The sequence below is a fragment of the Odocoileus virginianus genome, chromosome 33 (assembly GCF_023699985.2).
Source record: "Odocoileus virginianus isolate 20LAN1187 ecotype Illinois chromosome 33, Ovbor_1.2, whole genome shotgun sequence".
Classification (NCBI taxonomy): domain Eukaryota; kingdom Metazoa; phylum Chordata; class Mammalia; order Artiodactyla; family Cervidae; genus Odocoileus; species Odocoileus virginianus.
Window position 1 is genome coordinate 24,107,481 of NC_069706.1, and position 27,067 is coordinate 24,134,547.

A 27,067-nucleotide genomic window follows, 5' to 3' on the forward strand; every position below is an offset into this window, starting at 1 on the left:
CCTGCAGAGCTTGAGCACCCACCTTTTGCCTCTCCATAGTTCAATCCCAGATCAGGACTCTGAGGTTCTTGGTTAGTTGGTTTGCTTGTTTTTTGTGTGTTTTTTTGGTGATTTGGCAGATGCTTCAGCTTTAGTCATCACAGAACTCAGAACTTTGATGAGGGACCTGATGCTTCAGAGGTTAAGCACAGACTTTCAGTTCAGTTCAGTTCAGTCGCTCAGTCATGTCTGATTCTTTGCGACCTCATGAACCGCAGCACACCAGGCCTCCCTGTCCATCACCAACTCCCGGAGTCCACCCAAACCCATGTCCATTGAGTCAGTGATGCCATCCAACCATCTCATCCTCTGTCGTCCCCTTCTCCTCCTGCCCTCAATATTCCCAGCATCAGGGTCTTTTCCAATGAGTCAGCTCTTCGCATCAGGTGGCCAAAGTATTGGAGTTTCAGCTTCAACATCAGTCCTTCCAATGAACACCCAGGACTGATCTCCTTTAGGATGGACTGGTTGGATCTCCTTGCAGTCCAAGGGACTCTCGAGAGTCTTCTCCAGCACCACAGTTCAAAAGCATCAATTCTTCGGCACTCAGCTTTCTTTATAGTCCAACTCTCACATCCATACATGACCACTGGAAAAACCATAGCCCTGACTAGACGGACCTTTGTTGGCAAAGTAATGTCTCTGCTTTTTAATATGCTATCTAGGTTGGTCATAGCTTTCCTTCCAAGGAGTAAGCATCTTTTAATTTCATGGCTGTAATCACCATGGAGTCCAGTAAAACTGGGTTCAGATTCCAGTTCTGCCACTTTTTCACTGCTGACTCTCTGTCTCAGTTTCCATAACTATTTATATAAAACGGAGGTGATGCTACCTACTTTATCTGTTGGTGTGATGATTCAATGAGATAATACGGGTAAACCACATGTGGCCAGTATAGACCAATCAGTTCTATTGATGTTACCAGTTAATTAACTCAGAAACAATGGGAAAAGCACAGGAATCCAGAGGAGAAAGTCTTTTTTTTAGAGAAGATTTTTTGTTGTGGTGGTGGACCATTTTGTAAAGTCTTTATTGAATTTGTTACAATATTATTTCTGCTGTATGTTTTGGTCTTTTGACCACAAGGCATGTGGGAATCTTAGCTCCCTGACCAGGGTTTGAACCTGCATGCCTTGCATTGGAAGGCAAAGCCTTAACCATCAGACTGCCAGGGAAGACCCCCAGCAGAGACAGTCTTTTACTTGTCGACAGGGTAGGGAGCGGGAGGTAGATTGGCCAGGGTTCCAGGGGGAAGATGATGTTGACACTTGAAGAGTGGAGAAGAGGATTGAGGGAAGGGCCAGTCTGGTAAGAAAAGGTACAGACACATGAGCACATCCAGGCAAGTGAGGGACCAGCAGGTAGTTTATTGTGATAGAAGTGAAATTTTGGGAGCAAATGGGGTTATGAAGCTGGGGTCCAATCGAAAAAATGTTGCTTGTTCATCTGTCCATTTGGCAAATAGTTGTCGATGACTTGCTGTGTGCCAGCCACTGCCCTGGGTCCTGTCGGTTCTGCAGTGAAGAGAACAGGCCCAAATCTGCACGTTTGTGGCACTTAACTCCTAGTAGTTAGAAGTAGGCGCTAAGCAAATAGACAGGTAAAATATGAAGGGAGTCAGAGGGAAAAAAAAAAAGGCAGGGAAGCAGGGTGGGAACTGCTAGGAGGGTTGTTATGTCACACAGGCCCTTGGGCAGAGACTAAAGGAGGGGCAAGGGGAGAGCTTTGGGCAGAGAAGACGGTGAAAATGAAAGGCCTGAGGTGGGCGCTCGTGTGGCTGAATTAAGGGGGCTGAGGGGCAGGGTGGTGGGAGGTGAGGACAGAGGGGTAAAAGCCGTTGGTATAGAGCCTTGTGGCCATTTGTAAGAACTTGTGGGTTTCCCAGGTGGTGCTAGTGATAAAGAACCCACCTGCTAGTGCAGGAGATGTGAGATGCTGGTTTTATCCCTGGGTCGGGAAGATCCCCTGGAGGAGGGCATGGCAACCCGCTCCAGTATTCTTGCCTGGAGAATCCCCTGGCGGGCTACAGTCCATCGGGTCGCAAAGAGTGGGACACGAACGAGGCGACTGAGCAGACACAGGCTTTTGAATGAGTGGGAGGGGACTCATGGGAACATTTCCACGACAGAGGGCCAGGACCGGACAGATTTGAGCAGGATATGCCCCCTGGGCTACGTGGGGAGAGTAGACAGTGGGGAAGGGCAGGCGGGGAGACCCATCAGGGCTGCTGCAGAAAGGCTGTGGAGGTGACAGTGACTTGGGCTGGGGGGCAGCAGTGAAGGAGAAGAGAAGGCAGTGGGTGCAAGCATCGTGAAGATGGAGTCACTTGGATCTGTGGTTGGACCGGGATATGGGTGGCGGAAAGAGAGGAATAAAGAAGGACTTTAAGTTTTGGTCTGAAAAGCAGAGAGGCTGGTCTTCCCCTGTGCTGGGAAAGAAAGTGGAGTCAGGTTTTAGGAGGAGGATTAGAGATTCAGCTTCAATGCCATGAAGACCTCAGTCAAACAGCTGGAGGGGACTTGCCTGGCAGTCCAGTGGTTAAGACTCTGAAATCTCAAGGCAACAGGCACAGATCCAGCCCCTCTTTGGGGAACTAAGAGGGACAGCCTAAAAATAGTAATAATAACAAAGGTAGCTGAATATGGGATTCTGGAATTCAGAGGAAAATCCTGTCAAGCTATATCTATCTGGAATGTAGAACCATTGATTCTTTTTTGAGAAGAGAAATAGTGTGGATGGAGGTCATTAGTTATGCAGGTTATATAAGAAAACAACATCCCTAAGAAAATATTTTTAACCTGTTAGATCAGCCCACAGTCCCTTTTACCAGTTGCCACCCCTTCCTAACCCCAGTCTTTCCCTCCTGGAGTAACTGGTGTCCCAGACTGGGCATGCCTCCTTCCAGCCCTTTCTCTGTGCATCCACATGCCCCAGTGAATCCATGAACTAAAATGTAGTATCTTGGGAATGTATGTATTTTAACAAAATGGTAACGTAATGAATGTGTCACATGTGCTTTTGTCACTTGTCATTTGCCCCTCTTCTCTGAACTGTGTCTTAGAGATCCACCCTCGGTGTTACAAACAAACCTAGCTTTTTAAAAACTTGTCACCGTACGTTATGGACAGACTGTGGGTTATTCAGCCGCTTTCCAGATGGAGGGCATTAGCATTTTGCACATTCCTCCTCCAGCACCTGTGTGGGTCTCTCTGGTAGGTTCCAGGGATTGAACTGACTGGGTCTGAGTAGATTGAAGCTAGGCGGGGTTTTGTTTTGTCTTGTTTTAGTGGAGACTGCCACGCTGCTCCCTGAAGTGCCTCTGGCAGCTTCCTCACCAGCCGTGGCAGGTTTTTAATGAGGGAGGCCACGGAGATCTGTGCTTCAGAGCAAAGCACAGTGGCGGGCTGTGGGTTGGAAGGAACGAGCAGGAAGCCAAGAGACCAGGGAGTTTGTGGGCTGCTGTTCCACTCTTGGGTTTCCCTGCTGGTTCAGCAGGAAAGAACCCGCCTGCAATGCAGGAGACGCAGGAGATGCAGGTTTGATCCCTGGGTCGGGAGAATCCCCTGGAGGAGGGCATGGCTACCCACTCCAAGATTCTTGCCTGGAGAATCCCATGGACAGAGGAGCCTGGCGGGCTACAGTCCATAGGGTTGCAAAGAGTCGGGCACAACTGAAGCAACTTAGCACGCACTCACGTTCTGCTCTTAAGAACCCACATTTTGGGGGAGACACAGGCTACTTTAGGGACTGAGAGAGATGGTCCCCTTCCCTTCCTTTCCTCCTGGAAATAGATGAGCACAAATGAAATGCCGCTCTCCCGCAGCCTGCAACGCCTGGCTTCTTCCCTCTCAGCCGGTTTCTATTCCTAGCCCCTTCTCACCAGCTAGAAGTCATCCTCTTCTGACAAAGACACAGTCGAGACATTATAAAATCGCTGTTTTTATTAGAGCAGACCAACTCCTCCATCATCGAGACCCTTATCCTGCCACCAGCCTGGTAGCATCCTTGCCTGACACGCTCGACGGCGCGTTCAAGGGCTGGTGCACGACCAAGGTTGTGTTTGTCACTAGCCTCGCGCCTGTTGGCAGAGTGTGATCACAGCCCCGCTCCTGAGACAGACGGAATCCTACAGCCAGCTGCTCTCCTGTTCCTACACTCTCCTGTTCCTGCATGGGAAAAGGAAAGTTGTAGCCTCTGAAAAATTACGTCATCTTTTCTTTGCCTGAATTTCAGGTGGGTGTTAACTTTGTATAAATTGCCTTCCCGGTTAGCTCAGGGAACTGGGTCTAGGGTCTCAACTTCAAGTTTAGATTTTGTGCACTCATAATTATAGAAACTTTGAAATGTTTCTCGTCAGCCTCATCTTCATTGCTAACCTTTATCAAGAATGTATTACACAGCCGGCAATATTTTAAATGTTTTGTATTTATAAAGTAGGTGCTTTTAATTACCATTCCACTTTTTTTTTTTCATTTTTAAATTGAGATACTTAATTTACGTAACACAAAATTCACCATTTTAAAGTGTGCAATTCCTGGACTTCCCTGGTGGTCCACTGATTAAGCCTCTGAGCTTACATTGCAGGTGGCAGAGGTTCGATCCTTGGTTAGGGAATTAAGATCCTGCATGCCTTGCATTAGGCTGCCCAGATGGTTCAGTGGTAAAGAATCTGCCTGCCAAGCGATTTCCCATTGTATGGATATGCCACATTCTGTTTTTCTATTCATCCATTGATCGACAGTTGGGCTGCTTCTGCTTTGGGGCTATTATGATGCATGTCCCTAGGACCACATCTCAGTTTGATAGCTGAGGAAATTCGGGCACCAGCGTCATTTCTCAAACAAGCTGGATGGGATTCTTACCCAGGTGCCTGACTTCACAGCCGAATCCTGACCACCCACCTTGGCTGTTTAGCTGACGAATGAAGGTCTGGGAATTCTGGACCTATGCCGCATACCTTCATGACAATCGTTTTTCCAAATTAAATACTGAGCGCTGTGGTCTGAAGAGTTCATTTCTGGGGACTTGGGTCTGTCCTGTTTGAACTCATCACCACTGTGGGACATCCTGGCTAAACCAGAATTGTTCATTCATTTCAAAATGTGTTTACCAATGGTCTTTGATGTAATTGACTCAGCCCTGTCCTGGGAGTTCATGGTCAAGTAACTGACATAGGTTCCCAGGATGCAGACTCTGGGATGGAACTGTGTGTGCAGGAGGCTGACTGGGGGGTAAGAGGGGCTCTCAGGAAAAACTGGGGGAGGAAATGGCAACCCCCTCCAGTATTCTCGCCTGGAGAATCCCATGGGCAGAGGAGCTTGGTGGGCTGCAATCCAAAGGGTCACAAAGCGTTGGACACAACTGACAACTGAGCACACGCACTCAGGAACAACGCCTGTGCGGATGAGGGAAGCAGGACTGGGCACAGGGGGGCGCTGAGCTGTGACGCCAGCCGTGCCAATCCCCCAGCGAGCTGTGGGGATGGGTGGCCCTGCAGAGGTGCCCCCAGTCGAGGCAAGGAGCCTGGGTCTCTGTTCCTTTGTCACGAGTCAGTATCAGAGATCAGACATAACCCGAGGTTAGAGAGGCTTCTCCCTGGGAAGGGACACAGCTCCCAGCAGCTAGAGTGTGGGTGGGTGACCTGGGCTCACGTCCACTCTACACATCTAGCCCCATGTCCATGGTGGCTCAGATCAATGCTCCGACAGAGAAGGTTCTGTGAAGATGCTGCCGGAACACGGCTGAATGGAGGGTGTAACTCAGCCTGGCGTGGGGGTGAGCAGGGAGGAAGGGTCATCTTAACTGTGCCGTGAAGTGGACCCCAGAACTGCACGTCCACTGCCACCCCATGAACTGCTTCTCTTGGGTGCCTCAGTGTCTCCACCTGACTGCCCCAAACCCAGCTCAGCCCTGCTCCACCTCCAGCCTTGACCTCCCTGAGAAGGGCACCGCCATCCCTCTAGTTACACAGGCTGGAAGCCGCAGTTGGTTGGTTGCTCAGTCGCTAAGTTGTGTCCATCTCTTTGCGACCCCATGAACTGTAGCCTATAGGCTACAGTTTTCTAGGCAAGAAACTGGAAACCCACTGGAGCAGGTTGCCTTTCTCTTCTCCAGAGGATCTTCCTGACCCAGGGATCAAACCCTTGTCCCCTGCACCGACAGGTGGGTTCTTTACCACTGAACCACCAGAGATGCGGCAGATCACCCTTAACACCTTGTCCTTCCTTGCTGCCTTTCTCCAGACCATCACCCAGTCCTCCGTCCTCACGTTGAAATTAGCTTCTCCCTGCCTTTTCCTTGTTGCCAACACCTCTTGTCTGATCACCCACAGGAGCGTCCTCCCAGCCCCCCCCCACCCCAGCACCCACTTCTGGCCGACTCTTATTCCAACCTCTCATCCCAACATCGCCCCCCTGCCCCAGTAACCCCATGTGGCTTCCCATTGGTCTGGGGTTAGGAGCAAAACTCCCTTCTGTGGCCCACGTGGCTTTGGTGGTCTTGCCCACGTGGTCCTGAGTCATGCGCCTGGCTCCCTTGCCCCCCAGCTCCAGCCCCTCTGCTACTCCATGTCCCTCTTACTCTCTGATGGCTCTCACCATGTGGCCTTCACGTGTGCATCCACTTTGCTTAGAGCACACACACCTCTGCGCCCCTAAATTAACTAGTTCATCCTTCATGCTGCAGTTCTGTTGTCACCCCTCCATGGAGCATCCACTAACCTCCCAGCCACAGTTGTGTTTCCCTTTGAAAACCAGTCAATCCTGAATATTCACTGGAAGGACTGATGCTGAAACTGAAGCTCCAATACTTTGGCCACCTAATGCAAAGAGCCAACTCATTGTAAAAGACCCTGATGCTGGGAAAGATTAGAGGCAGGAGGAGAAGGGGATGACCGAGGATGAGATGGTTGGATGGCATCACTGACTCGATGGACGTGAGTTTGAGCAAGCTCTGGGAGATGGTGAAGGACAGAGGAGCCTGGTGTGCTATAGTCCTTGGGGTCCCAAAGGGTCAGACATGACTTAGTGACTGATCAGCAACAAGGCACCTCCAGAAATGGTTGATGATGTACATTTGGTGGTGGGGCCCTTTGCTTAACGCTGCTCTTCCTCCCTAAACCCTCTGTTCCAAGAGGCAAAGGGACCAGTCCCCATGTTGAAGAGGAAGTGCTCAGTCAACCTAAAGAGGGGGAAGGGGAAGAGGGAGAAGAGCGGGACTGGGCAGGGAGTAAAAGATCCCAGCCCCACGTGGCCAGGGATGAGATAGGGGCGAACTGTCATCTCCTCTACATGCCTGGGTCTCCGGGACCTCACACAGCAGAAATCTTGACTAGTGTATGAGATGACATCTATTCTGGGACCCTGAGTTCCACCCACTGCACCACCCTAGACTTGAGCAGGACATTTCACTCCCCACCTGGCTTCCACACCGCTTAGCACACGTCATCGGCACAAACAGCCTTTGCGCCTCATCAGGCTTTGAGCTGGCCTGAAAATGTCAGAAGCCAGGGGATCACCACTGTGCCCTGACCTCTCCTGTCCATCCCAGCCTCAAGACGGCTCCCGGGTCTCCTGGCGCTGGGCCTTTGCACATACTGCTCCTGCCCGGATGCCCACCCCGTTCCTCCTCTGCCTGCCCCCACCCACCTCTGAGCTCCCTGCAGCCGGCATCCTGACCTCTCCTCTGTAGAGCCCGCCCAGCCCCGAGCCACACCGGGCACCCATCCTCTCCACCCACTGCTCCTGGGCCAGCACGCCCCCAGCCCCGCCACCGCCTCTGAGCAGTGTCTGTCAGCGGCCGCTCCTCCAGTTCCTTGAGGACAAGGAGCTGATCTTCCTGCCTTCATCTCCTTCTTTCCCTCCTCATCCCTACCTTTTCACAAATTCACCACCTCTGCCCCCATGGGCCTGCCATCCCAGTAGGGGAACCACAAACAAAACAAACAGAGTTAGTTCCAGAGTGGGGTAGGTGTCACTGCCACGTCGAGGAGGCTGAGAAGGCTGGGGACAGTCAGAAGGGGCCCCGGGAAGGGCCCCACGTACCCACGAGCGAGAGGAAGCATTCCTGGCCAGGGAGACTGCAAGCACCCTGGCCCTGAGATGAAAGAGGCATGGTCTCTGGGAGAGAAACAGCCACAAGGGCTGTTGGGCTGAAGGGTTGTGTGGGGGTGGGAATGAGGTCAGGAGGGCGGTGGAGCCAGATTATTTATCGTTGTCTCCGGCCCTTAGTGCAGCACCCACCCAGTAGGAGAAGCTCAAGGAGTCTCTGTTGAATTGATGGGGAGGGGCCCTGAGGGCTCCCCCATCTTCCAGGGGGTGAGCCCTGCTTGCTGGGCAGGAAGAGTTAGGGAAGGTCCCAGTGATGGATGCTCTCGGTGAGAGGTCCATTCCTTTAGAAGGAAATTTTCAGTGGGCGTCCCTGGTGGTCCAGTGGTTAAGAATCCACCTGCCAAGGCAGGGGACGTGGGTCCGATCCCTGGTCCAGGAAGATCACACAGGCCGTGGAGCAGCTAAGCCCGTGAGCCACAACTGCTGAGCCCCAGCACCCTAGAGCCCGTGCTCCGCGGGAGAAGCCACTGCAAAGAGAATCCCTCCTACCACAAGTAGAGAGTAGTAGCCTTGCTCACCGCAGCTAGAGGAAAGCCCGCCTGCAGCAACAAGGACCCAGTGCAGTCAAAAATAACTAATAAAATTTTTTTAAAAGAAGCTACTCTTTATATATATGTAAAAAAAAAAAAAAAGGTTCTCGGATGCAAACCAAGTGGTGGAGGCGGAGACTGGAGGGAAAATTCCACCCAGGTGAAGTCTCTCCTCCCATCAGCCCAAGTGATGGTGCTGTGGGCTTGGAGGCTCTGATAGGCAACAGCCGCCTTGAGTCAGTTTAGTACCAGCCTGGCAAACACTCAGAGGCTGTCTGCACGACTGGGCTTGCCCGGGGGCCCTGCAGGCCTGTGTCTCCTCCCGAGCTCTCAGGGTGGACGGTGGAAACACCCTCAGCCCCTGGCAGTCCTGCTCCAAATCCTCCACTAGCCTCCTGGCCACTTCAGAGTAAGCCCAGAGTCCTCAGCATGGCCTCCACCCCCCACCTCAGGGCCTTTGCACGTGCTGTTCCTGCCACCTGGAAGATCCTTCGTCCAGATTCCCATAGGGGTCCCCTCCTCCACTTCCTTCAGTCTCCGTTTGAAAGTCATTTCACCGGAGGCCTTCTCTGACCCCCTGGCTAACATAGTAGCTCCACCCTCTATTCCCTCTGCTTTTCTCTACCTCTTATTTTCCACAGCACTGAGCTTCATTTGATATACTATACCCACCCCACCCCCCCTTGTTTTTTTAAATAACCTGTCTCCTCTCACTAGAATGTAAGTTTCTTGAGAGCGGAGTCTTTGATGTGCTCGCTGTGTGCCCAGAGGAGTTGTTCAATAAATACTGAGTGAATGAATGAATTGGGGAAATGAGGTCAGCATCACCTGCCACTCGGGGTCATGTGAATGTGGAATTTCGGGCCTTGTGCTTCCCCAGGTGTGGTTTGCATGCTTGCGTTGCCCTGCAGGTGGCAAGTAAACACATGCTATTTCAGAAGGTCCGTATTTCTCTTTGCCTTCTGTTTATGGCAGGCGATAATGATTTTCCATTTATGGCATTAATATAAAGTTTCCTTTTTGAAGCACGCTCATTCAAGGTTAAAAAAAGAGAAAATCTCTGTCTGCCTGCCTAAAAGATAGTTTATAATGCACATTGCCGTCTTACAAAAAAATGTTTTCTGAGAATAAAAAGAAATGTTAATTCTTTTCGAGCGGCTATTGAAAAAGATTTTATAGATAGCTGTGGAAGAAAAAATGGTTTCATAAAGATACAGCATCCTGTGTCCTGGAGTCCAGGAGGAAACCCTAGATTCTGGATCTGCGTGAATATTCTACTAACCTGAAACGAAGTATAAAATCTCAAGGTGTACATTGGTTGCAGGAAACAATGGTGCATAAGTATTTGAGAAATAACCCCAAGTCTTCCTTTAATGATCCTCCATCTGACTTGCACATAAGCATGTGATTTTGTCGGTCTGTCTACCCATGGCCATGAGAAACTTTGCTTCAGTTTGTGTTGTTTTGAGCCACCTCTAGGGGGCAGTCTCAACCATTGGTTTAGATCTTGCAACCTAAGTGTACAGAATGTGGAGTCTTTGTTATTCTTGTTTTAAGGATGGGAGTGCATCTGATATGTCAGCAAAAGCCTCAACATACAAGCTCAGAACTATACTTTTTCATTCAAGTAATATGCATTCAGGACTTACTGTGCTGTGCTGGGAAAACCAAATCACTGGGAGAACACTAGGATGGGTTTTGAAGGCAGAGTAGGAGTTTTGTACTGTAAGATACATTTGGATCGTTGATTTCTGGGAGCATAGGGCCATCATGGAGAACATTCATTAAGGTGTTTTTTTTTAATTTATTTGTTAATTTTTTATTTGGCTGCATTGGCTGTCAGTTGTGGGACCCAGGATCTTCATTTTGTCCTGGGGGATTTTTCACTGGGGCCCATGGATTCTCCAGTTGTGGCTCAGACTCCAGAGCAGGTGGGCGCAGTAGCTGTGGCTACTGAGTAGCACGTGGGCTTAGTTGCCCTGCAGCTTGTAGGATCTTAGTTCCCCAACCAGGGATCGAACCCGTGTCCCCTGCATTGCAAGGCGGATTCTTGACAGATGGACCACCAGGGAAGTCCCTCAGGTATTATTTTAAACCTCTACTGAACACTCCACTGTTGCTAGGTCCTGGTAGTGACTTCAGATTCAGATATCTCTTAGTATTAGTTCTACCACTGCATCACTGAGAACTCACTCAGTGTGAATCACACACACACACACACACACACACACACACACACACGTGGCTTGAGTAAAGAAAATAATGTGTTAACTCTTGTGACTTAGAAGTCCAAGTAGTGCTGGCTTCTGGCGGGGCTAGATACTGGCTAGACCAGTTTCTGTCTGGTTGTCTATCTGTGTCCTCAATTCTGCTGCCTCTATGTTGGTGTTACTCTTGGACAGATCTCTTCTTGGAACATAGAAGGACATTTATAACTGTGGACCTAATCAGTTGATAAAAATAGCTTCTTCATTTTGGTGGCCTTAGAGCTCACAGCTCATGCATGCATGCTTAGTCGCCTCAGTCGTGTCTGACTCTGTGCAACCCTATGGACTGTAGTCCACCAAGCTCCTCTCTCTATGGGATTCTCCAGGCCAGAATACTGGAGTGGGCTGCCGTGCCTTCCTCCATGGAATCATTCCAACCCGGGGATGGAACCCGAATCTCTTACATCTCCTTCATTGGCAAGTGGGTTCTTTACCACTAGTGCCACCTAGGAAGCCCCCTTCACAGCTCATATGAGTAATAATTCCAGGGGAAGAGCGAGAGGGACTTTTCCAGCAGATTCAACCAATCCCTGGTTTGAATCTGTTGACCTGACTTTGGGCAGAGCCCTAAACCAGTCACATGACCAGGGAGACAGACTAGCCAGATTAGCCTGGCCTTGGCTGTCCAGGCCTCAGTCATGTGCTCACCCTTGAGGGTTTCACCAGTGTGATTTCCACTCACACCATGTGTGCTGAGAGTGAGGAGAGATGGTTTCCCCAAGGAAAACCGAGGAGATGTAACTAGAAGAAAATGAATAGGGGCTTCCCTGGTGGTCCAGTGGTTAAGACCCCGAGCTTCCACTGCAGAGGGCATGGATTTGATACCTGGTCAGGAAGCTAAGATCCTGCGTGCCCTGTGGTGCAGTGAAAAAAAAAAAAGAAAGAAAGAAAAATGACAAAACAACCAATGTCCACTGTCTTCCCCTGGACACGGCCTTGGGGCAATTTGCTTCAGCTTTCAAAGCCTCAGTTTCCTCTTATGTGAAATGAGGATAAAGATCCCAGGGCATAGCATTCTTGTAAAGTGAAAGTGAAGTCGCTCAGTCGTGTCGGACTCTTTGTGACCCCATGGACTGTAGCCTACCAGGTTCTTCTGTCCATAGGATTTTCCAGGCAAGAATACTGGAGTGGGTTGCCATTTCTGCATTCTTGTAGACACCCACAAAAAGCACCTTAAATGGTCATTGAAGTGGCCCCAAAGCTGGACTCCAGTAATCTGTAACATGCGCTTGTTGCTCATAAATGGTCCCTGCGGTAAGATGTGGCACTTGGCCGGGGGAGGAGCAGAACAGATGGAGTAAGTCAGGTGTGCGGAAGTGCTATGTGAACTCCGCGTGGTGCCCCCGACACAGCGTGTTCACAGCCTCATCATTAAGCCATTCCAAGTTATTGTTCTTCTCCAATGGGACTTGACACCTGCAAAGTCAGGTCCCCGACATCTGCCGGCCCTGGAAACCAACCCAATGTTCTCAGCTGCTCGTGAATGCAGCTCAGGCTCTGGCACTCGCTAAATCAACCCTGTTTAGGAGAATTCCAATCTTCTGGCCTCAGAGGAGTACGTGATCCCTGAAATATAGACTCTGTCGAGCTCCTTTAAGCATAACTGATTCTAGGCGTTTCTTTCCAATTCCATTTTTTTTCCCCCCAGAGAGAATTAATAATATGGCCATTGATAAAATTCTACAAATTTCTCTGGGGCTAGCATTAGGGATAAAGATGATAAGGAGAACAATGATGGCAGTGGGGCTTGGCTTTCACGTCACGTCCGAATTCCTTAGACCATTTGCCGTACTTAACGCGAGCCTCCTCGGCACCTGTCACTCTAGGCAAACCCAACTTCTGACTGATCCATGAGCCTTTCAGGCTTTTTCAGACTCCCCAGCCTTAGCTCCTGCTCCTCCTGCTGTGTGGAATGCCTTTCTCTTGTTGTCCAGTGAGGCTTTTAACTTGCTTTTTTCATTATTCGTGTGTATGTTATGTGTGTTAGTCGCTCATTTGTGCCCGACTCTTTGTGACCCCATGGACTGCTCCTCTGTCTGTGGGATTTTCCAGGCGAGGGTACTGGAGTGGGTTGCCATTTCCTTCTCCAGGGCATCCTCCCAACCAGGGATCAAACCCAGGTCTCCTGCACTGCAGGCAGATTCTTTACCAACTGAGCTACAAGAGAAGATATTTAATATTTATTTTTATTTATTAATATTTATTTGGCTGCTCCAGGTCTTAGTTGTGGCACGCAGGATCTTCCATCTTCATTGCAGCATGTGAGCTCTAGTTTTGACATGTGGTTTCTAGTTCCCCAACCAGGGATCGAATCCAGGCCCCCTGCATTGAGAGCACAGAGTCTTAGCCACTGAACCAGCAGGGAAGTCCCCAGACCATTTAGTTTTCAAATCTGAGCTCAAACGTCTCCTTATTTATTCATTTAATGAGGGCCCATTGTGTGCCAGGCACCATCCTAGGGGCTTAGAATAAACAATGCGATCAAAACAGACACAGTCCCTGCCTTCATGGAATTTACATGCTAGTGCAGGGAGGGATGGCCCAGTAATAAGAGGCATGATGAGTAAGATCAAGGAGAGGTTATATTAGTGAGGGCTTGGGAGTGTGTGTGTATATGTGTGTGTGTGTGTGTACATGGCTTGCCATTTTTAAAAATATTTATTTTTGCTGCATCGGGGCTTGGTTGATCTTTGTTGTGGCACACGCTCTTTAGTTGTGACACCTGGGCTCAGTCCGTGTGGCGTGTGGAATCTTAGTTCCCCAACTAGAGACTGAACCCACATTCCCTGGATTGGAAGCCCCGAGTCTTAATCACCAGGAAAGTCCCTGGAATTTTAAATAGGATGCCTGGGGAGGACGTCGCCAAGAAGGTAAGATCTGAGACCAGCCTTGAAGGAGATGAGGAATCTGGGTATTTACCCGGGGGAAGGATGGTGAGTCAAAGGCCCATGGGTGGGTGGGCACAGGCTGGGTGTTTCGGGTACTGGAGTGATGAGGTGGTCAGAGATGTGGATGGAGGCTCAGTGGATGGGGCCTGGTGGCCACTGGGAACCCGTGCAGAGTCCAGAGCAGAGAAGTGGAATGATTCGGCTTCCCTTTCATCAGGACTCCCGGGCTGTCGCAGGGAGAGTGGATGGCAGCAGGGAGGGCAGGAGCAGGAGGACAGTGAGGAGTCCTGAACCGGCGTGGTAGCAAGGAGGTGGGGAGAAGTGGTCAGATTTGGGAATATGTGGTATTTTTCACTTGATGCTGATGGATTGGACCTGGAGTGGGAAAGTGAGTGAGTGAGTGAGGCTTTCAGGATGACTCCCAAGGATTTGAGCCTGGCCGTGCCCTCAGGAGCCTCCCTAGTCCCCTCCTTCAGATCTCTGCATCACATTTTATATATTTTTGTTATAATCTCTTGGGGCTTCCCTGGTAACTCAGCTTGTAAAGAATCTGCCTGCAATGCAGGGGACTGCGGTTCAATTCCTGGGTCGGGAAGAAACCCTGGAGGAGGGCATGGCAACTCCAGTATTATTGTCTGGAGAATCCCATGGACAGAGGAGCCTGGTGGGTTACAGTCCACAGGGTCGCACAGAGTCGGACATGACTGAGCCACTATGCCCAGCACAGCATAATCATTTGTCTCATTTTTTTGGCCTCAGATGCCCTTGGGAATCTGATGAAAGTGATGGACTCTCTTCCCAGAAAAATACCATTATGCATTCAATTGAATGGGTGTCCCCAGACCCCCCTGCAGGCCATTCCCTGAATTATAGACCCCTGGCCAGTGTGTTGTTTGACTGAGCGCATGACAGCAGGGAGTGCCGTTCACATCACTCAGAACCGGAATGGGGGGCAGAGTTGTAAGGATCAGCCCCTGACTGAGGGTTGGGTACAGTCTACAGACAAGCTGGGATCTGGCTACCCACTGGGTTGAAGTTTTTGTTAAATCCTCATTGCATAGGTAACAGCCACACAGTAAACACTTGATCAATGTTTGCTGAAAGACAATGATAAACTTGATACTTTACAAGGTTCTCCCATGTTTTCAGGATGTCTGATGTGTGTGCGTGCTCAGTCACGTCTGATTCTTTGTGACTTCATGGACTGTAGCCTGCCAGGGTCCTCTGTCCATGGGATTTTCCAGGCAAGAATACTGGAGTGGGTTGCCATTTCCTACTCCAGGGGGAGTCTTAAATATTAATTAATATTCACTCACTCTCACACTGCACGTTTTATAGCCTGAGAAATAAAGCCTCAGCAAAGTGAAATATGCCATGCCAGGGACAGAGGTGTCTGGCATCTGACCAGGATGAGAGTTAACTGGGTGGGCACTTGGTCATGCTCAGTGGTTACCGTCACGGAGCTGGACCATGTGGAAGCTGAGACTGGGGCCCTGGGCTCCAGGCTTCCCACATGATGGTTGGTCCCCTCCTTCCCCACAGCTCTGCACTCCAGAAGTTTATAATCCAGCTGGGGAATCAGTAATAAGAAGCAAGAAAAGGGTCCTTACTGACTTCCACTTTTCCCCCGGTTAACTCTTAACAGTAGACCTGCAAGGTCGACCTTATTAACATCCCCTTTTTACAGACAAGGAAACAGAGGCTCAGAGAAGGTAAGTAGCAGAGTTCAGGGCTCCCCTCCAGGTCTCCAAATCCCCAGATAATGAGTGAGCAATAGATATCGTTAAAGGCTTACAACGTAGCACTTAATTATATACGATTTCACCCTGTATTGTATGTAACTTAATACTAATTGCAGGGTTTCAGACTGAGCTGAAGTGAGAGGGGGTGAGAATGGCAGGGCAGCCTTCATGGAGACTTGGGGAGCTGAGCTGGGCCTTGGAGAGGATCTGGGGGGAGCTGGGAGGGGAAGGGAATCAAATAATTAAGGCATCAGGACAGCAGTGGGCTGCGTGGGGTGGGGCGGGGCTAAGATAATACTATTTAAATAATGGAACTCCGTAAATGGAATTCTAAGTAACATTCATTGAGAACTACCCATGTGCCAGATTCCCCACTATGGCCTTTTTATTGTTATTGCATCCAACTCACCTTTAACTGTATGTTGTTGTTGCTATTATTTAGTCACTAATTCGTGTCTGGGACCCTGTGGACTATATAGCCCACCAGGTTCCTCTGTCCATGGGATTTCCCAGGCAAGTATATTGGAGTAGGTAGCCATTCCCTTCTCCAGTGGATCTTCCCAGATCAGGGATGGAACCTGTGTCTCCTGCATTGGCAGGTGGAATTTTTTTTTTTTTTTTTAAACTACTAAGTCACCAGGAAAGCTTATGAGGGAAAGACAGATCCAACCAGACAGGTACTATTTTTACCTCCGCTTGACAGAAACAAATAGCACTGTTGTGACTTGAAACCAGGCCTCCAGGTGGCGCTAGTGGTAAAGAACCCACCTGCCAATGCAGGAGGCGCAAGAGATGTGGGTTTGATCCCTGGATCTGGAAAATCCCCTGGAGAAGGGAATGGCAACCCCCTCTAGTATTCTTGCCTAGGAAATCCCGTGGACAGAGGAGCCTGGCAGGCTATAGTCCATAAAGTTGCAAAGAGTTGGACTCAAGTTAGTGGCTGAGCATGCAACACACACTGGACTCCAAAGCTCACATTCTTCACAGCTCAAGTTCAATGCTGACCTGATTAGAGGTGGACATATTGTGAATAATGAAGAGTAAACAGGGCTGGTCCAGTGCCTCTCTGGAAAAGTGTGGCCCATGGGCATTGCCTGGGAGCTAGTTACAGGTGTCAGCTTGGGCCCCTGAATCAGAACCTCACTTTCCACACAGTCCCAGGTTATTTGTGCATGCATCAGCATTTGAGAAACATGGGGTTGATGAGAAGTTTTGCTGGCTCTGTGCCTGAGCTCTTCAAATCTTTCCAATGACATCTCCCTCCTGGCAGAGGCGAATAAATGTATTCCCGGAGGTGAAAACCCAGGGCAGCCCACCCCGAGCTGAGATCGCTTTGAAGTCTCATATTTCATCTAAAAATGTCATTGAATATTTCATCCCATACCATAATATATCAGTGGCCATTTTAATATCTCAAAATAGTTATGTAAATTACCGTGGAGTAGGATCCATGTTTCCGGAAGGCGCATGGGATGGGTTTCCTTGTATCTTAAATGGGGTAGTAATAACCACTTCAAGGGTTGCCGTGAAGATCAAAGGAGAATCATGTATATGGAAATGCTGCGTCAACTGTCCGCCTTGTACATGCATTGTTCTGAAAGAGGAACTGAGAATCCTCTCCAGACGCATATCCCGCAATCTACGAGCTCTCCTGAGTTCATGGTGCTTTCCTCACAGTCAAGATGAGGCAGGGCTCAGTCCAGGGAGGACCAAGGAATGTCTCTGGGCTTCTCAGGAAGCCAGGGAAATAGGAATAGAAACACCTATTGCTAATTTGTTTAAATTTCTTATGATTTCATAGTATCATCCTTTCTTATTACTCCTCACTTCCTGATTGGCCAGATTAGTTAGCCTGAAAACCCCCGGGAAAACTCGGAGGCTTCAGAGACTCAGGGTGAGAGAGAATGTGGGAATCCAGCATCCTGTCCCCTGGTGGCCCAGAGAGAGGGGAGCCTGGGAGGAAAAGTGGGGGGGGGGGGGGTGACAGGGAAAGAAGGAAGCAGATGGTCACAACCTAGAGCCCTTCCTGCAGGAAAAGGGGTGAGAAGGGGGCTGGCTGTCAGCCCTGGTCTAGTAGGGACTCTCTGGCCTCCCCGCCCAGGGGACCCCTTTCCTTGTTATCAGAAGGAGATGGGAAGGCAGAGCGAGAAAGACCCAGAGAGGCAAGATGGACAGAGACAGTGACCATCCACGTCCAAGGCCAAGGAGGATGGGCAGCCAGAGAAGGTGCGGGAGGGGAGGAGCCTCATTCAGAACCACGGAAGCTAGAGGGGGAGAATTTGGGGAACGGATGGGTCAGAACAGCTCCCCGTGGCCCCGGATCAATGGAAAAGGATGAAGCCGGAAAGAGCTATTATATTTGCTTAAGGAGGTTATGGATCACCCTTGGGAAGAGTTCTGGTAGATTAATGGGGTGCAAGGCAGATTCTGAGAAGCTAAGAAGAGAATGATGGAAATTCTTTTTTTTCTCCTCCCCATGATAATCGTTAGGATTTTCACACAAATTGTGTTTCTATTACAAGCGTCTTACTTGCCATTTAACACTTAATCCGTCTGACTTGTGACTAGAATGTAGCTGACACTGTCTCTTTAGTTAAGAAGTTAAGTTAGCTAAGAAGCATAGAAGAGGGCAAAACATTGTTTACGGTATGACCCTACTTTCATTTAAAAGAATGTGTGTGTTTGTGTGTGTCTTTGTAAATGTGGATATATATATGTTATAAGCAAAGAAAAACTTCTAGTGGAATACGTATCAGATCATGATGGAGGTTTCACTGGTATCACATACGTCACTTGTTTTTGGCTGCACTGGGTCTTCGTCGCTGCTTGTGGGATTTCTGTAGTTCCCTCGAGTGGGGGCTGCTCTTGGCTGGGGTCTGCGGGCTGCTCCCTGCGGTGGCTTCTCTTGCTGCAGAGCACAGGCTCTAGTTTGCAGGCTTCAGTCCTTGTCGCACACAGGCTTAGTTCCTCCTGGACACGTGGACTCTTCCCAGACCAGGGATTGAACCCGTGTCCCCTGTATTGCCAGGCAGATTCTTATCCACCTCACCACTAGGGAGGTCCGTATGTCACTTTTAATATTTATAGTTTATTATACATTTACCATCCCCCCATAGGGCTGTAAAAAATCTTTAATAGGGGTTATTTCTAATGATCAGGCCATGGTATACAACTTATAATTCTATTGGCTGCAAATGACAGAAACTCAGTTGAAACAAAATAACTTTAGGGTCATAACTAAGTTGTCCAGACACTTAGACTTCAGGCATGGGTGGATCCAGGGTCTCAAATTATGTCATTAGGACTCTTGTTCTTTGCATCGCTGGGATCTGCTGTCTTCTTTCTTGACTTCATTCTCAGGCATTTCCAAGCCTGCGTCTCATCACCTTAGCCCCAGAGTGGAAAGAGAGCCGCTTTTCCCCAGGAGTGTCAGTAAAGTCCTTGGGCTGACTTTCAAGGGCCAGGCGCCGGCTGAGGCTCATCCCCAGGCCAGTGGATCCTTGCGGCCAGGGGAAGTACTGTGTTGATGGGCGAGACCATCAAGGTCATGTGACCCGAGAGGAGACCAAAGGAACTTTCAAGGGCATCTAAGGAAGCCAGAAAACTGGGAAAAGGGACTGAATGGTTCCCCCAAAGAAATCCAGAGTTCTGTGACCAGAAAGGGAAGCAGAAAACCACAAACATCTGCTTCAAAGGGACCTTCCCTCTCTGCTTCCTATATTTTTGTAATGACCGAGTTGTTTATAATAATCATGCATTTCTTTCACAGTGGCAAGAGAAAAAAAATGAGATTTCTCTCTCAAACAACTGATCTGGATTCCATATGGTTAGGGCAATAGAGATCACCAAATCACGAGCATGGAGAAAACAGTAAAGCCCAAATCTTCTCAGAGTCCTTGATTTTATTAGGGCATGGGAGGAATAGAACAATGAGGCTGGGGAATCAAATCGCCCTTCTCCTTTCCATAGATTGTTAGTTGCATATGTTGGAAGCCCACTGGGCCATCAGTCTCTGGGGCTCTGGGTCGCCAGGGTGATGCGCCCAGGGAGCGGGGCCTTCGTCAAGGTCAGCCTCTGCCTCTCGGCCTCCCGTGGGGCGTGTGCTGTACCTGGGCCTTGGTAAACGCTCCCCTGCATTCCGACATCACACCGCTCTGTTTCTTGATTTCAGGGTTACACTAAGGACATGGTGACAGACTTTGATGAGAAGCACGATGAGTATTTAATATTGCTCCAGCAGAGGAACCGGTAAGATGCAGCCGCCCGACAGCAGCCCTTGATATTAACCAAATCAAAAGCCTATTTAGAGTTATTAACAGCGTGCAGGCTCGGTTTCACATTGGAACGGGCTGCAGTCGCCCTCCACGCGGAGGCTTGGAATAATATCTGCCGTCCCAGTTCCTATTTCTCCATTCACTGATTTAATCGCATCTTTCGATTGAACTGTAGCAAACCGTCAGACGTGTGGGGCCCGCCTCTCGTCTCCGTGCCTCCCGTTCTGGGAGAAGCTGGGTTTGTTAAGAAAAGCTAGAATTTGGCAGGGCCCGTGCGTGAATAACCTAGCCTGTGATCTCACAGGCTTTGAAGGTCCCCGGAAATCTGAGCCTGTAATCATGCCTTGTTATGTAAAGGGGGAGTCCTTTTACACTTGTGTTTGAAGTTGGTCAATGTCGTTTAAAGCTGTCAATCCTGATTTGACTCTGGAGTGCCAGTTCTCATAAAAAACCTGCAGCCCGATGCTATGTGTACTGACTGAGGTCAAAGCTTCTGGTCTGGTTGGAGAGAAGTATTATGTTCTCCAGGCCTTTGCAAGGCTGTGCAAGTTCACTTGCCGTTCATTGTGGTTTGTCTTCAGGCCCTGGAACCTTGGGGAAAGCTGGGTTTGCAAACTTAGATGCTAGGAAGGGCGAGGCAGTGAGTGAAGCTAGCTCAGTGGGGACAGTGGGCACCTGGAACTCTCATGCGCCCAGGGGTTCATATCCTCCAAAGTGACAGGAGACAATGAAAATCTGGATTTGTGTGGTGAAATATCCTGAGTTTTAAAATGTTGGTGTGTACGTGCTAAGAAGCGTCAGTTGTATCCAGCTCTTTGTGAACCTATGGACTGTAGCCTGCCAGGCTCCTCTGCCCATGGGATTCTCCAGGCAAGAATAATGGAGTGGGTTGCCATGCCCTCCTCCAGGGGATCTTCCTGACCCAGGGATCAAACCTGCATCTCTTGGGTCTCTTGCATTGGCAGGCAGATTCTTTACCCCTAGCACCACCTGGAAAGCCCTCCCCCCACAAGATGTTGGTAATGAATTCAAAACCTAAAACAAACAGAAGGATACTACAGCCCCACACCCCTAGATCTGCAGGAGCGGGAAGGACAGGGGAACTTATTTGGGACTTTGTGCTTTGGAGCTGTGCTTGGGGTCTTGTAGGCAAGAGAGCCTGGGGGTTGTTATTCTGAATATTAATTCAGCCCTTGTCTGGTGGGCTGGATTCCCGGTGCTTGTCAGCTGGGGCCCAGGAGGCGTGCTGCATGGGGAAAGCTTTTATGGTGCAGGATTGCTTCATGTGTTGTAGGAGTTTCGCGTCCCTGCCTACCTGTCCTCTTACTAAATTTCACTAAGACCTCCAGTATCTGTGACAACGAGACCTGCCCTCACTCCAGATGCCTGCAAGCAAGGCAGTCCTGCCCCCAGTAGAGCACCTCTGAATAGATAAACTCTCCAAGACCAGCCAGAAATGCCAGGCGACATCCCATGTGCCCACGCTCTGTGCTCGTCTCCCTCCATCCCAGGGGCAGCCTCAAACCCAGGCTTGCGCTGATTAGACCAATGTGGGTTTTTATCATCATCAATGCCAGGGAGCAGAATGTTTTTATTCAGTTTCTGGCAGGCTGGATGGTGCCACTGAACACCTGGGCGATCACTGAATCGTATACACGTGACTTGTCTGGGAGGAGAGTGTCATAGTTCCTCATGATCAAATTGCTTCTCATTAATCGAGGGATCAATACTTGCGTGATCAAAGAGGCACTGGCCAATAGCATAGCTGAGAAGAGCCAGAGAGGAGGTCACAGCACAAAGGCAATTAAAAAATATGCCAAACGGAGCTGCCATAAAATTTGGGAGATGTGTTTGTCACTGAGAGGGAGCTGGCTCGATGCCAGGGAATTAGAAGGTAAAGCTAGAAACGCCTTCAAATGGAGACATGTGCAGAGTAGGAGTGCCCCAGAGCTGTCCTCAGATCGAGCCTGAGAAGGCACCTTTGCTGAGGTGCCAGCTGTGTGGCAGGCAGCTCGCCCCCATCATCTCGTTTTATCCACACACTGCCCGATAAGGCAGTTATTGCACCCATTTTACAGATGGAGAAGTGGAGACCAAGGACAGCAAGCATTTGCCCGGGGTCATGCAGCAGGGAAGTGGTGGAGCTGGGCCCTACATTTTTTTTTTTTTCCAGCCATGCCATGCAGCATGTGGGATCTTAGTTCCCAGACCAGGGTTTGAACCTGCGCCTCCTGTGGTGGAAGTACAGACTCCTAACCACTGGACCACCAGCAAAGTCTCTGTACTTTCTTATTTATGCTTTGTTTGATGCTGTTGTCAGTAATCCAGACAAGAGAAATCTGCCAGGGTTGCCAGTGTCTCTAAGTTTACTGTGGAGGGGTTTTGTAGGGATAAACTGAAATTGAGTTGGAAATCTACTTATAAGACTGGGTAGAGTGGGAAGGAGTTTCAAGAGGGAGGGTATATATACACTTGTATATAGATCTATACATATAGATATATACACATATAGCTGATTCACTTTGCTCTAGAGGAGAAACTAATACAACATTGTAAATCATTATACACCAATTAAAAAAGCGACTGGGTTGAAAACCAGCCTCTGAGCCTTTTTAAAACTTTTTTTTTTCTATGTGGACCATTTTTAAAGTCTTGACCGAATTTGTCACAATGCTGCTTCTGTTTTTTGATTTGATTTTTTTGGCCACAAGGCACGTGGGATCTTAACTCCTTGACCAGCGATCAAACCCTCACCCCCTGCATTGGAAGGTGAAGTCGTGACCACTGGACCACCAGGGAAATCCCAGCCTCTGAACTTCATATTGGGCACAGAGGGAGGTGAAAACCCCGTCTGCGTACTGGGTTGCCTGTGACCCAAGAAGGGGGTGTGTAATCACTGGGCTGAGTTCTCAGAGACCTGTCCAGAACACAGCTCCCCACAAAATGCTGATCAGGTTATTCTTTTATTCTTTCAGCAGGATTCCACTGAGTACCTTCTCAGTGCCTGGCATGACCACTAGTACTAAGGAGGACATTGCAATGAAGGAGACACAGCAGCCCTAGTTAGCGCTCCTCTGCTCGAAGGGACAGGAACCCAAAGTAAATGACTTTAAACAGTGAGACTTATTGCCTTGTGGAATAAACAAATCTGGGATGATAAGAGGCTTCAGGCATAGTTGGATCCAGGTACTCAAAGTGGGTCATGGAAATCAGTCACTCTCCATCTCTCAGTTCTGCTTTCTTACCTTGGAATCATCTCACAAAGGTGCCTCCCTCACAGAGGCCAAGGCAGTCCCTGGAAACCCAATGACATCCTACCTCTAGAGGAAGAAAACACATCTTTCTTAATAGTTTCAGCAGAAGTGCTGAGGCCCATCCTCACTCAAAAGTCCTGAGTTTCCATCTGTGAGCCAACCGCCGTCCTGAGCCTGGTGGGGTGGCAGAGTCTGCCTGGCCCCTCCTGGGCCACTCCATGAAGCTGGGCAAGGGTGTGAGTCTCACTCAAACCACGTGGAGTAAGAGGAGGAAGGGGGACAGTTCTCAAGGGGAATCTGAGCTGTGTTTGGAAGACGGGGGTGAGTGACTGGACAAATGAAAAGGACAGGTGTCTGCCACACGGCCCTGGCCTTCAAGGAACTGCCCCCTGTAGTGGCGGGTGAGCACAGGGCTACCTGGGACTAGGCCAGAAGGGGCCGAGAGTGATCATGAGCTCCAGGAGAGGACCAGGGAGGGTGGGGGAGATGCAGCAGCTCTTGTTGACCCACGCACAGCCCTTGCCCAGAGGATGCTTAGTGATTCTGCTCACTCGGCTGCCTCATGAAAGATGTAATCATGCCTAACAGGACCCACGAAAGAACAGCCCGAATCATCAAAGGACTGAGACAGGAGGAACAGTTAAGAGCAAATGGCTGAGTGGGGCTGTAATATGCATGCTAGAGGGCGGCAGGTCTAAGATCTAAGAATCCAACAATGGTATTTTTTCTTTTTTTTTGGAAAAAAAGGTTTTTTGAGGGACACTTGCCATGAAAATGTACCCGAGTGAGAGGTGAACCTGCTGCCCCATGAGAAGATTTAGGCAGAAGGAAGAAAGGGGAAAACCAGCTCTGAGGGGATCTTGTACAGACTGATTTCTGAGCTGGAGCTTTGTCTGGCATCCCCTTCCATCCTCATGAGCTTAGGCATCCTGGGTCTCATTTTACAGAAGAGGAGACAGGCCCTGGAGGTGTAGGGACTTGCCCACGAGAGCTGGGAAATGGCAGAGCCTCCAGCACAGAGCTCGGTCTTCCACACCACACCACCTCCGCCCACACGGATGGGGGCTGGTGACCTCCTAGAGGACAAATACTGGAGCTTGTGAGCCACTAGGTTCCAGGAGGAATGGCAGGCTCCTTGCACCACTGTCCCCTGCCTCTCCATCCTTCAAGGCTTCATTCAAATGCCCCTGCCTCCAAAAACCCCTACCTGGAGCTCTGCTTCTCCTCTGCACTCTCCTTGTGTGGAGCTCTGTGGCGTGATGCCTGGTGAGGAGGCAAGAAACGGCAGGATGACGTGGCAGGGAGATGAGCTCTGGAGCCTCATGGACCAGAATTTAAATCCCGGCCACTTCCTCGACTCTCTAACCTTGGGCAAGTACGTCTATAAAACAGGCCAATGCCAGGATCTTAATTCCTGGGCCAGTGAAGGATTGAGAAGGACAAGGTGGTTGAGGGTCTGCAGTAAGCCCACCCATCCAAGTATGCTTCCTCCACATCATCATCATCATCATCTTGTTGGTGATAAACATGTCTCCTTGAAAGTGAGCTGAGGGACTTATCTGGGTGTTCCAGTGGCTGGGACTTCGCACTCCCAATGCAGGGGGCCTGGGTTCGATCCCTGGTTGGGTAACTAGATTCCACATGCCACAGCTAAGACCTGGCCCAGCCAAATTAAAAAAAAAAAAAAAAAGAAAAGTGAGCAGACATCCAGATAATCCTTGAATGCCTGACACTTAGAGAGCCCCTCGGTTGACCCTGGGGTTACCTGAGGTCCAAAGGAGGCGTGTGGCCAGCCCACATCACACAGCAGCCAAGGCGCCTATAGACCAAGACAGTTGTTATAAGCCTGGTCACAAGCAGACCTGTGAGCAATGTGCCCCGCTCAGCTAAGTCCTCTCCTCACCTGGACCCCTGCCTGTGCCCCGACCACCCAGCTGTCCAGCATCTCATGTCCCCGGTCACAGTCCTTGGTGCCACCCTGTAACTCTGACCAGTGTTTCTACTTCATCTTCTGTGTGAAAGAGCTCTCTGTACAAGTGCCCCCGAAGGTCATCACGAGATAAACAGAAACGATGCCTGCGACGTGGTTTAGATACCTGGGGGCTGTATTAGGATGCACGTCCATGCCTTCTCTCTCCTGCTAGACCTTGAGTTCCAGAAATAGTTTCTGAGAGTATTCCTCACCTTTCCTTGCACTCAGCACAGACCCCACACCCGGGGTGAGGGGGGTGGGGCATGAAGGGAGAATAAACGGGCACACAGATACTATACTGTAGTGTGAGGCAGGGAGACTCGTGATATGAAACATACAGATCTATAAGGCAGTGGTCCCCGACCCATTTTGGCACCAGGGACTGGTTCCGTGGAAGACGGTTTTTCCGTGGGCCAGGTGATGGGGATGGTCTCAGGGTGGTTCAGACACATTACACATATTGTGCTCTTTATTTCTAGATCATTCCATCAGCTCTATCCTCAGAGCATCAGGCATTAGGTCCCAGAGGCTGGGGATCCCTGCTGGAAGGGAGCAGAGTGTGATAGGGCCGCAAGTGGCTGGGGGCTCCATCTCCACCAGGGCAGGGGACTGAATCTGATTTTCCTGAATCCCAGACACCAAGGGCAGTAGGCTATCCATTAAAAAAACACCCACTTTTCTTTGATGCCACGCGCGTGTTCCTGATGCGCGCAGCTGCAGTAGAGGACTTCCTCTAGTGAGTCCTTTCACAGTCTGACTAATTATCTCCTCGTTTATCAGTTTCATAAATCCACATTGTCATAAATCAGTCTGCTTAAAGAGAGACCCACGTGGAGCATCAGCCACAGAGCTCGGGTAGCAGGATGCCACGGCCACCGTTCAGGAAGCATCAGGAGGAAAGGTGACTCTGGAAGGAAGTGGAGGCAGGCACTGCCTGGCCAGGTGGTCAGATTTTTCCACCTGCCGACCATCTCAGGGTCTCGCAGGGCCTGGGTTCCTTGCTCTCCCTCCCCGGGGACCAATGGTATCCACTGCGTCCTTTGATTGTTTGCGCCAGAGAACGCAACTACTGCCGTGTTTGGAAACTGTCTCTTAGTTACTTGTGTTTTCCTTCTGTTTTATGCTGTTGCCCAACAATCAGGCATCTCCCAGGCTTCAGAGGCTGGCAAGAGATAAGCAGTCTGTAATGAATGTTCCTGCCACGATTGCCGAAAAGATGGATGTATCAACCACTAAAGAAACATTTAAAAAAGCAAACAAAGAAATCACCCATAACGCCGCCACCTTCCCTCAACCGCTGATTTAATTTTCACATTTATCACCTTCCACTCTGGGTCCCACAAACACACTTTTTTCCAACTTTGTGCTTATCGCATAGGTACTGTTTTTATCCTGCCTTCTCCACCCCTCTCTGAACAGATCACAAACACCCCCTGTGTTTCAACAGAATCTTCATAATTGTAACAGCTACAGGAGATCTTGGCTTCCACTACCCTAGTGTGGGACATTCTGGTCGCTCTCGTGGTTTTGTTAGGACTGAATGCCAACCATTGTTCCTGATCAGAGAAACTATTTGCTGACTGAGCGAAGACCAAGTGCATGACATTTTCTGTTTCCAGCCATGTCTAAGCTTGTCAGTTTCAACTTTCTAGCTCTTGAAGTTGTCTTTGTTGTGGCGAAGACTCTGGAGCCACACTGCTTCAATTTGCATCCTAGCCCCGTGCCATACCAGCTGTGTGACCTCGGGCAAGTTACTTAACCTCTCTGGGTTCCAGTTTCCTTATCTATTAAATGAGGTTAAGAAAATTAATTACCCCATAGGGTTGTTGTAAAGATTAAAGTCTTTTTTTTTCCATTTATTTTTATTAGTTGGAGGCTAATTACTTTACAACATTGCAGTGGTTTTTGTCATACATTGAAATGAATTAGCCATGGATTTACATGTATTCCCCATCCCGGTCCCCCCTCCCACCTCCCTCTCCACCCGATCCCT

General features: G+C 49.6%; 1 protein-coding gene across 3 annotated transcripts in view; it reads left to right on the forward strand.

Annotated features, from left to right (window-relative positions):
* Positions 1-27,067, forward strand: part of KATNIP (katanin interacting protein) — a 228,664-nt gene that overhangs the window by 39,790 nt on the left and 161,807 nt on the right. For all 3 annotated transcript variants that reach the window (XM_020907922.2, XM_070461099.1, XM_020907926.2), the window contains one exon: positions 19,746-19,822. In XM_020907922.2, the coding sequence (XP_020763581.2) occupies positions 19,746-19,822 (77 nt within the window). The remainder of the gene's footprint in view (positions 1-19,745; positions 19,823-27,067) is intronic.